At 34.0% G+C, this 11,719-nt stretch overlaps 1 protein-coding gene across 1 annotated transcript in view; it reads left to right on the top strand.

Moving 5' to 3' along the window:
* The window catches only part of LOC131570579 (sucrase-isomaltase, intestinal-like), a 151,443-nt gene that overhangs the window by 78,947 nt on the left and 60,777 nt on the right, over nt 1-11,719 (top strand). Inside the window, exons 29-34 of the mRNA XM_058822943.1 lie at nt 322-410; nt 1,495-1,544; nt 3,567-3,737; nt 5,011-5,160; nt 5,960-7,192; nt 8,110-8,264. Of these exons, the coding sequence (XP_058678926.1) occupies nt 322-410; nt 1,495-1,544; nt 3,567-3,737; nt 5,011-5,160; nt 5,960-7,192; nt 8,110-8,264 (1,848 nt within the window). The remainder of the gene's footprint in view (nt 1-321; nt 411-1,494; nt 1,545-3,566; nt 3,738-5,010; nt 5,161-5,959; nt 7,193-8,109; nt 8,265-11,719) is intronic.

The raw sequence follows: 11,719 nt of genomic DNA, 5'->3' as shown, positions 1-11,719 counted from the left end.
GGAGGAAGGCTCCCGAGGATGAGGATGGTGGGGTGGCGTCTGCGTCTGCGTCGTTGTCTTCATCTTCATCATCTTCTTCTTCATCTTCATTGGCTTCATCTTCATCTTCATCGCTGTCTTCCTCTTTTCCATCTTCTTTGTTTTCTTCATCTACTTTTTCACCTTCATTGGCTTCTCCTTCTTCATCCTCTTTCTCCTCTTCATCTCTTTCTCTTCTTCATCTCTTTCTCCTCTTCATCCTCTTCTCCTCCACCTTCATTGGTTTCTCCTGCATTGCCCGATGATTAATTAGTGATTAATTGCGGTAATTGTGGTTTCCAGCCGCAGGAACCCCCTGGGGCTGATCGTGGCGCTGGACGAGAACCAGGAGGCCTCGGGGGAGCTCTTCTGGGACGACGGGGAATCCGCGGGTGAGGCGGCAAAGTCTTAATTGCTGTTAATTAGATTATTCATTATTTATTAGCGTTATCATAATTGTTATCATCATTATTGTTATTATTGCTGCTTTATGGTTATTCCACTATTATTATCATTACTGTTATTATTACTGCTATTTTTACTATTATTGTTGATGCTTTATCATTATCATTATCATTATCATTATCATTAGCATTAATATTATATCAACCATTATTAATAATGAATTATTATCACTAATGAATTATTATTACATTATCATAATGATTATTGTTATTGCAGCACTATTGTTATTATTGTTATTGCTTTATTAGTAGTATTGCTTTGTTACTAGCATTATAATTATTATAACTATTAATAAATTATTATAAATATTATCATTACAATCATTATCATAATAATTGTAAAAATAGTAACTATTAATGAAATATTATTATCACTAGCATCATCATTATTGTTATCATTACCATTGTTATTCTTGCGCCACTACATAATTATTAAAATTATTATCATTATTATTGCAGCACTATTATTATTATTATTATTATTATTATTATTATTATTATTATTATTATTGGCATATTATTATCATTATTATAATTACTATTACTATTAATGAAAAACTATTATAAACATATCATTGTAATAACCGGGATTATCAACATCGTTACTATTATTATTTATTAGTATTATTATTATTGTTAATAATGATCTATTATTACTAATGCAATATATTTAGTATTATCACTAACATCATTATCATTATTATTGCATTATTATTATTATTAACATTATGTTGTTATCATTACCCCTATTAGAATCATTATTGGAATAATAATATTATTATTACTTTAATAATACCCATATCATTATCATAATTATAATTACTATAACTAATAATGAAATATTATTATTAACATTATATTAACGATTACTAATATCATTATTTACTATTGTTGCTATGGTCAAAAGGCTTTATTATTATTAATGCTATATTGGTATTATTATTATATTCGCTTATATTACCACTATAATTCTTGGTTTTTTATTTTTATTTTTATTTTTCTCCCAATTTAGACACCGTTGAGAGCAAATCCTACATTTTCTACCAATTTCGATTTTCCAACGTGAGTCCCAAACGTCAAAATCCTGAATTTTTATTTCTTGTCTTAATCTAGAATATTTCCATTAATTCAATGTGAATTCTGGAACTATTTAAATGCATATATTAATCAAATGTAATTCTTATATAAATAATAATATTGTTACATATATATTACTAATTATATATAATGTTCATTCCAAATATGATATATGATATGATACTATATGATATATAATATAATATAATATAATATAATATAATATAATATAATATAATATAATATTATAATATAATATAATATAATATAATATAATATAATATAATATAATATAATATAATATAATATACAATGTAATGGAATAGAATAGAATAGAATAGAATAGTAAATCTATATATATAAATATATCTAAACTTATAAATATATAAAAATATAGGATATAAAAGGATATTATATGATAAAATATATGATCAGTTATTATAAGAGCATACAATATTAGTATATATATTATATTATATTATATTATATTATATTATGTTATGTTATGTTATGTTATGTTATGTTATGTTATATTACGGTCTATTACGTAATATTACGTAATCTTACGTTATATTATATTACGTTACAATATGTTATATTATATTACGTTATAATATGTTTTATTACGCTGCATTATACTATGTAATATTACGTTATGTTATATTATATTATATTACATTATATTTTATTATGGTATAATATGTTATATTGTATTACGTTATAATATGTTATATTATACTATATTATACTATATTATACTATATTATACTATATTATATTACGTTATATTACGCTATATTACGTTATATTATATTATATTATATTATATTATATTATATTATATTATATTATATTATGTTATGTTATATTATGTTATATTATATTAATTATATGATATTATGTTATGTTATGTTATGTTATATTACGTTATATTATATTACGTTATAATATGTTATATTATACTATATTATACTATGTTATATCACGTTATATTACGTTATATTATATTACATTATATTACATTACATTACATTACATTACATTATATTACATTATATTATATTATATTAATTATGTTATGTTATGTTATGTTACGTTATATTATATTACGTTATAATATGTTATATTATACTATATTATACTATGTTATATCACGTTATATTACGTTATATTATATTACATTATATTATATTACATTACATTACATTACATTATATTACATTATATTATATTATATTAATTATGTTATGTTATGTTATGTTACGTTATATTATATTACGTTATAATATGTTATATTATACTATATTATACTATGTTATATTACGTTATATTACGTTATATTGTATTATATTATATTATATTATATTACATTATATTACATTATATTATATTATATTAATTATGTTATGTTATGTTATGTTACGTTATATTATATTACGTTATAATATGTTATATTATACTATATTATACTATGTTATATTACGTTATATTACGTTATATTGTATTATATTATATTATATTATATTATATTATATTATATTATATTACATTATATTACATTATATTATATTATATTAATTATATTATATTATGTTATGTTATGTTATGTTATGTTATATTACGTTATATTATATTACGTTATAATATGTTATACTATATTATACTATGTTATATTATGTTATATTACGTTATATTACGTTATATTATATTATATTATATTACATTACATTATATTACATTATATTACATTATATTATGTTATGTTATGTTCTGTTACGTTATATTATATTACGTTATAATATATTATACTATATTATACTGGTATATTACGTTATATTACATTACATTATATTATATTACATTATATTATATTATATTATATTATATTATGTTATATTTATTATATATATTATATTATGTTGTATTATATTACATTATATTACATTACATTGTTATATTATATTATATTATATTGTATTATATTATATTACATTCATTTCCCCCCAGAACGTTCTGGAACTTTCCGTGACCCACAACAATTACTCCGACCCCCACGGTTTGGAGTTCCGGCGGCTGCGGGTGCTGGGGCTGCCGCGAGCACCAATCAGCATCGACGTTACTACCGACGGCGCCGAGGTCTCGTCCAATCACAGCCTGAGCTACGACGCCGGCACCCAGGTGGGGGAGTGGCGGCGATTTTGGGGAAATTCGGATAAATGTTAATTGAGAATTTGGAAAAATTCAAAATTTGTGAAAAAAATTCCGAATTGGAAAATTTTGCAAATTGGGGAAATTTCGAAATTGGAAAAATTTGGAAATTTGACGATTGGAAGTTGGGAGCTTGGAAATGTAGGAAATCTGCAAAATTGGGGGGTTTGGAAATGCGGGATTCGGGAAAATTGCAAAATTGTGAAATTGGGAATTTGCAAGGTAGGAAATTTGGAAATTGGGAAATTGGAAACGGAAATTTGGGGGTTTGGAATTCGGAAATTGGGAAGCGGGAAATTGGAAAATTGGGAATTTCTGCAAACTGGGATATTGGGAAATTTGGGTTTTCTCAGAAATTTGGGGCCTGGTAAATTTGACAATTCAGGAAATTGGCAATTTGGGTTTTCAGAAATTGGGAAATTGGGAAATGTGAAAATTGGGAATTTGGGAAGTAAGGAATTTGCAAAATTTGGAATTTATTAATAATTGATTTTTTATTATTCATTAGATAAAATTTCTTCATTATAATTTTTAAGTTATTTATTAATTTGTATGTTAATATTAATTAGTAATGCAATCTCTATATAATTTTTATTTTTAATCATTAATTCCTTAATTAGTAAATAAATCATGAATTAGGAATTTCGGGGTGAGGGTGGGTTTTGATTTGATTAATAATTACAATTATAAATAACTAATTACATTTATACATTAATAGCATATATGATTATGAATACTTAATGATAATTACTTTGATATTGTTATATAACCTTGATATAATTACCAAGTTTTATATTTGAATTTTATATTTGAATTTGAATTTTTTAATATTTTGAATTATTTTTATATTTTGAAATTTTGGGGAGGATTTTTTTTAGTTGTTAAAAATTTCGGAATTTTGATATTTTATCACATTTTATTGTTTTGAGTGTTTTAAAAGGTCGGCATTCTGAAATTTTTAATTTTTTTCTTTTTTTGGAATTTCCACATTTTAAATTTCGTCATGCAGAGTTTTTTTTTTTTTTTTTTTTTTTTTTTTTTGGCGTTTGGAATTCATTTCATTTTTTTGGCGTCGGAATTCTGGGCGCGCGGAAGTTCGAAAAATTCGGGGTATTTTTGCCGCTTTGCGTTCGGCGATGCGGAAATTCGAGTTTCGGGGACGCGGGAAACGGGGAGTCGGCGAAATTTTGGGAACCGGGGCATTTCATTAATTAATTAATCGCTAATTATCTGTGTCCCGCAGGTGGCCGAGGTGCGCGGGCTGCGGCTGAGGCTGGGGCGGTCGCACGCCCTGCGCTGGAGCCTGGGCACGCGCGAGAGCGACAGATTCGACTGCCACCCCTGGGACGGGGCCAGCCCCGACAGCTGCGCCCGCCTCGGCTGCGTCTGGAACGTAATTAGCGCCTTAATTAATTAATTAGCGCGGCACTGATTAGCTCTGAAATCGTTAATATCAATATTAGTGATTGGATAATTGTTATATCGGTCACTTGGAATGCCACCCCTGGGACGGGGCCAGCCCCGAGAGCTGCGCCCGCCTCGGCTGCGTCTGGAACGTAATTAGCGCCTTAATTAATTAATGTTAATATCAATATTCATAAAACGTATAATATGTGATCGTTTTGTGAAAAAGTTCATATTGAATCGGATAATTGTTAATTGGGTCCCTTCGACTGCCACCCCTGGGACGGGGCCAGCCCCGAGAGCTCCCTCAGCCAGGGCTGCGTCTGGAACGTAATTAGCGCCTTAATTAATTAATTAGCGCGGCACTGATTAGCTCTGAAATCGTTAATATCAATATTAGTGATTGGATAATTGTTAATTGGGTCCCTTCGACTGCCGCCCCTGGGACGGGGCCAGCCCCGAGAGCTGCGCCCGCCTCGGCTGCGTCTGGAACGTAATTAGCGCCTTAATTAATTAATTAATGAACACGGCACTGATTAGCTCTGAAATCGTTAATATCAAAAAATTGCTCTTTGTGATGGCATTTTTTCGGGTAAAAATTGACATTTTTGGGATAGAAAAAGAACATTTTTAGGATTAAAAGGAGAGGTTTTAGGTATTTAAAGCGTGACGTTTTTGTGATAATAAATGAGTTTTTTGTGATGATGTTTTTGGGATAAAAAATCAACATTTTTAACATTTTTGGGTGAATTATTCCTAAAAAATTCCGGAACTTTCCGTGACGGCAGGAAACGACGTCGGCGGAGCGCGTCCCCTACTGCCACTATGCCGGCCTCGAGAGCGGCTACGGCGCCTCCGACATCCGGTACGGCGACACCGGCGCCACCGCCGACGTCACCCTGCGACGCCCCGCCCACCGCGGGACAGGCCACGCCCACAGGAGACAACGCTCCGCCCACCAGGGCCAGAGCTCCGCCCACAGCAGCACAACTGACAGCAATGGCAGCACAGGCTCCGCCCACCAGAGCCAGAGTTCCGCCCACAGCAGGAGAACTGACACCAATGGCAGCACAGGCTCCGCCCACCAGAGCCAGAGCTCCGCCCACAGCAGGAGAACTGACACCAATGGCAGCACAGGCTCCGCCCACGGCAGCACAATAAACACCAATGGCAGCACAGGCTCCGCCCACCAGAGCCAAAGCTCCGCCCACGGCAGCACAACTGACACCAATGGCAGCACAGGCTCCGCCCACCAGAGCCAGAGCTCCGCCCACAACAGCACAACTGACACCAATGGCAGCACAGGCTCCGCCCACCAGAGCCAAAGCTCCGCCCACAGCAGCACAATTAACACCAATGGCAGCACAGGCTCCGCCCACGGCAGCACAACTGACACCAATGGCAGCACAGGCTCCGCCCACCAGAGCCAAAGCTCCGCCCACAGCAGCACAACTGACACCAAAGGCAGCACAGGCTCCGCCCACCAGAGCCAGAGCTCCGCCCACAACAGCACAACTGACACCAATGCCAGCACAGGCTCCGCCCACCAGAGCCAGAGCTCCGCCCACAACAGCACAACTGACACCAATGGCAGCACAGGCTCCGCCCACCAGAGCCAAAGCTCCGCCCACAGCAGCACAACTGACACCAATGGCAGCACAGACTCCGCCCACCAGAGCCAAAGCTCCGCCCACCGCAGCACAACCGACACCAATGGCAGCACAGGCTCCGCCCACCAGAGCCAGAGCTCCGCCCACGGCAGCACAACCGACACAAATGGCAGCACAGGCTCCGCCCACGGCAGCACAATAAACACCAATGGCAGCACAGGCTCCGCCCACCAGAGCCAAAGCTCCGCCCACAGCAGCACAACTGACACCAAAGGCAGCACAGGCTCCGCCCACCAGAGCCAGAGCTCCGCCCATCGAGGCTCAGGCTCCGCCCACCCCCGGGCCATCCAGCCAATCGAGCGGCTGCGGTTGGAGGTCACCTACCACACTGATCACATGCTGCAGTTCAAGGTTGGCAATTAGCTCATTAATTATTCATTATTTAGTTATGAATGATTTTGAAATGTCTCAGATTTTGGCTTTTTCAGTTTTTAAAACTTTTGTTATTTTGAACTTTCAGAATTTTGGTCTCGGAAAATTTCAAATTTTTCCTATTTGGAAATTTTTGCTCGTTTTGAATGTTGAAAATTTCGCTTTTTTAACTTGTCGAAATGTGAATATTTAAAAACGTTTTTAATTTCAACTATATATTGATAATAATAATTTGAAAATCATTAATTAATAATTAATTTTCGTTAATTTGTCAGATTTAGGACCCCTCCGTTCGCCGTTTCGAGGTGCCGGTGCCGCTGTTCCTGCCGGCCACGCCTAATGATAATAATCTTTTTAAAAATCATTAATTAATAATTAATTTTCGTTAATTTTGTCAGATTTGGGACCCGTCCGTTCGCCATTTCGAGGTGCCGGTGCCTCTGTTCCCTCCGGCCACGCCTAATGATAATAATCATTTGAAAATCATTAATTAATAATTAATTTTTGTTAATTTTTCAGATTTTCGACCCTTCCGTTCGCCGTTTCGAGGTGCCGGTGCCGCTGTTCCTGCCGGCCACGCCCATGGCCACGCCTAATGATAATAATCTTTTTAAAAATCATTAATTAATAATTAATTTTTGTTAATTTTTTCAGATTTGGGACCCGTCCGTTCGCCGTTTCGAGGTGCCGGTGCCGCTGTTCCTGCCGGCCACGCCTAATGATAATAATAACTTGAAAATCATTAATTAATAATTAATTTTTGTTAATTTGTCAGATTTTCGACCCCTCCGTTCGCCGTTTCGAGGTGCCGGTGCCGCTGTTCCTGCCGGCCACGCCTAATGATAATAATCATTTGGAAATCATTAATTAATAATTAATTTTCGTTAATTTTTCAGATTTTCGACCCCTCCGTTCGCCGTTTCGAGGTGCCGGTGCCGCTGTTCGTGCCGGCCACGCCCACGGCCACGCCCCGGAGCCGCCTCTACGACGTCGAGATCCAGGATTGGCCCTTCGGGATCCGCGTGCGGCGCCGCAGCTCCGGCGCCGTCGTGTGAGCCCCTCATTTGCATCTCATTTGCATGCTCATTTGCATATCCGTTTGTTCGTTTTTTCTATTTATCCACACTTTTCTCCTTTTTCTGTCATCGAAATTTGACTTTTTTTCGCTTTTTTCATCAAAAATTTTGTCTTTGTTTCAGCTTTTCGAAAATTTTGAAAAAGAAAATTTAAATTTTTTTTGCCTGCTTTTGCGCGATTTCAACCGATTTCCCTTTTTTAAACCAATTTTACCCAATTTTTCCCTTTTTTTCCCAAGTTTCCCAATCTTCTGCAATTTCACCCGATTTTTACCCAGCTATACCAAATTTTGCCAATTTTTTCTCACTTTTTACCCCTTTTTTCCTCAATTTTCCCTTTTTTTTCCTACCAACTCCAGCCAATTTTATTCAATTTTCTCAAATTTTCCTCAATTTTTTCCCAATTTTATCCACTTTGCCCCAATTTTTACCAATTTCACTCAACATTACCCAATCTTACCCAATTTTCACTCAAGTTTTCCAAATTTTACCCAGTTTTGCCCAATTTTCACCGAATTATTCTGTTGCATCCACTTTTACTGAATTTCCCACAATTTTGCTCAATTTTTACACAATTTCACCCAGTTTTCTCAAATTTTTTGTAATTTTTACCAGTTTTTACCCAATTTTTACCAAATTCATCCCCATTTCACCCATTTTTTACACGATTTTCCCAATTTTACCCAGTTTTTACCAAATTCATCCCGATTTCACCCAATTTTCACCAAATTAATCCAAATTTCACCCATTTTTTACACGATTTTCCCAATTTTTCCAATTTTTACCAAATTCATCCCAAGTTCACCCATTTTTTACACAATTTTCCCAATTTCACCCAATTTTTACCAAATTCATCCCAATTTCACCCATTTTTTACACGATTTTCCCAATTTTTTCCAATTTTTACCAAATTCATCCCAAGTTCACCCATTTTTTACACGATTTTCCCAATTTCACCCAATTTTTACCAAATTCATCCCGATTTCACCCATTTTTTACACGATTTTCCCAATTTTTACCAAATTCATCCAGATTTCACCCATTTTTTACACGATTTTCCCAATTTTACCCAATTTTTATCAAATTCATCACAATTACACCCATTTTTAACATGATTTTCCCAATTTTTCCAATTTTTACCAAATTCATCCCGTGTTCACCCATTTTTTACACGATTTTCCCAATTTCACCCAATTTTTACCAAATTCATCCTGATTTCACCCATTTTTTACACGATTTTCCCAATTTTTACCAAATTCATCCAGATTTCACCCATTTTTTACACGATATTCCCAATTTTCACCAAATTCATCACAATTTCACCCATTTTTCACACGATTTTCCCAATTTCACCCAATTTTTACCAAATTCATCCCGATTTCACCCATTTTTTACACGATTTTTCCAATTTTACCCAATTTTTACCAAATTCATCCCGATTTCACCCATTTTTTACACGATTTACCCAATTTCACCCAATTTTTACCAAATTCATCCCGATTTCACCCATTTTTTACACGATTTTCCCAATTTTACCAAATTCATCCAGATTTCACCCATTTTTTACACGATTTTCCCAATTTTACCCAATTTTCACCAAATTCATTACAATTTCACCCATTTTTTACACGATTTTCTCAATTTCACCCAATTTTCACCAAATTCATCACAATTTCACCCATTTTTTACACGATTTTCCCAATTTCACCCAATTTTCACCAAATTCATCACAATTTCACCCATTTTTTACGCGATTTTCCCAATTTTACCAAATTCATCCCGATTTCACCCATTTTTTACACGATTTTCCCAATTTTACCCAATTTTTACCAAATTCATCCCGATTTCACCCATTTTTCACACGATTTTCCCAATTTTACCCAATTTTTACCAAATTCATCCCAAGTTCACCCATTTTTCACACGATTTTCCCAATTTTTCCAATTTTTACCAAATCAATCCCGATTTCACCCATTTTTCACACGATTTTCCCAATTTCACCCAATTTTTACCAAATTCATCCCGATTTCACCCATTTTTTACACGATTTTCCCAATTTTTCCAAGTTTTACCAAATTCATCCCAAGTTCACCCATTTTTAACACGATATTCCCAATTTTCACCAAATTCATCACAATTTCACCCATTTTTTACACGATTTTCCCAATTTTTCCAAGTTTTACCAAATTCATCCCAATTTCACCCATTTTTTACACGATTTTCCCAATTTCACCCAATTTTCACCAAATTCATCACAATTTCACCCATTTTTTACACGATTTTCCCAATTTTTCCAAGTTTTACCAAATTCATCCCAATTTCACCCATTTTTTACACGATTTTCCCAATTTCACCCAATTTTTACCAAATTCATCCCAAGTTCACCCATTTTTTACACGATTTTCCCAATTTTTACCAAATTCATCCAGATTTCACCCATTTTTTACACGATTTTCCCAATTTTACCCAATTTTCACCAAATTCATCACAATTTCACCCATTTTTAACACGATTTTCCCAATTTTTCCAATTTTTACCAAATTCATCCCGATTTCACCCATTTTTTACACGATTTTCCCAATTTCACCCAATTTTTACCAAATTCATCCCAAGTTCACCCATTTTTTACACGATTTTCCCAATTTCACCCAATTTTCACCAAATTCATCACAATTTCACCCATTTTTTACACGATTTTCCCAATTTTTCCAAGTTTTACCAAATTCATCCCAAGTTCACCCATTTTTTACACGATATTCCCAATTTTCACCAAATTCATCCCAATTTCACCCATTTTTTACACAATTTTCCCAATTTCACCCAATTTTTACCAAATTCATCCCAATTTCACCCATTTTTTACACGATTTTCCCAATTTTTTCCAATTTTTACCAAATTCATCCCAAGTTCACCCATTTTTTACACGATTTTCCCAATTTCACCCAATTTTTACCAAATTCATCACAATTTCACCCATTTTTTACACGATTTTCCCAATTTTTACCAAATTCATCCAGATTTCACCCATTTTTTACACGATTTTCCCAATTTTCACCAAATTCATCACAATTTCACCCATTTTTCACACGATTTTCCCAATTTCACCCAATTTTTACCAAATTCATCCCGATTTCACCCATTTTTTACACGATTTTCCCAATTTTACCCAATTTTTACCAAATTCATCACAATTTCACCCATTTTTAACACGATTTTCCCAATTTTTTCCAATTTTTACCAAATTCATCCCAAGTTCACCCATTTTTTACACGATTTTCCCAATTTCACCCAATTTTCACCAAATTCATCACAATTTCACCCATTTTTTACACGATTTTCCCAATTTTTCCAAGTTTTACCAAATTCATCCCAATTTCACCCATTTTTTACACGATTTTCCCAATTTTTTCCAATTTTTACCAAATTCATC

This window comes from Ammospiza caudacuta, chromosome 36 (genome assembly GCF_027887145.1).
Source record: "Ammospiza caudacuta isolate bAmmCau1 chromosome 36, bAmmCau1.pri, whole genome shotgun sequence".
NCBI lineage: Eukaryota > Metazoa > Chordata > Aves > Passeriformes > Passerellidae > Ammospiza > Ammospiza caudacuta.
The sequence above is the reverse complement of the archived record's forward strand: the minus strand, read 5'-3'. Positions and strand labels throughout refer to the sequence as shown.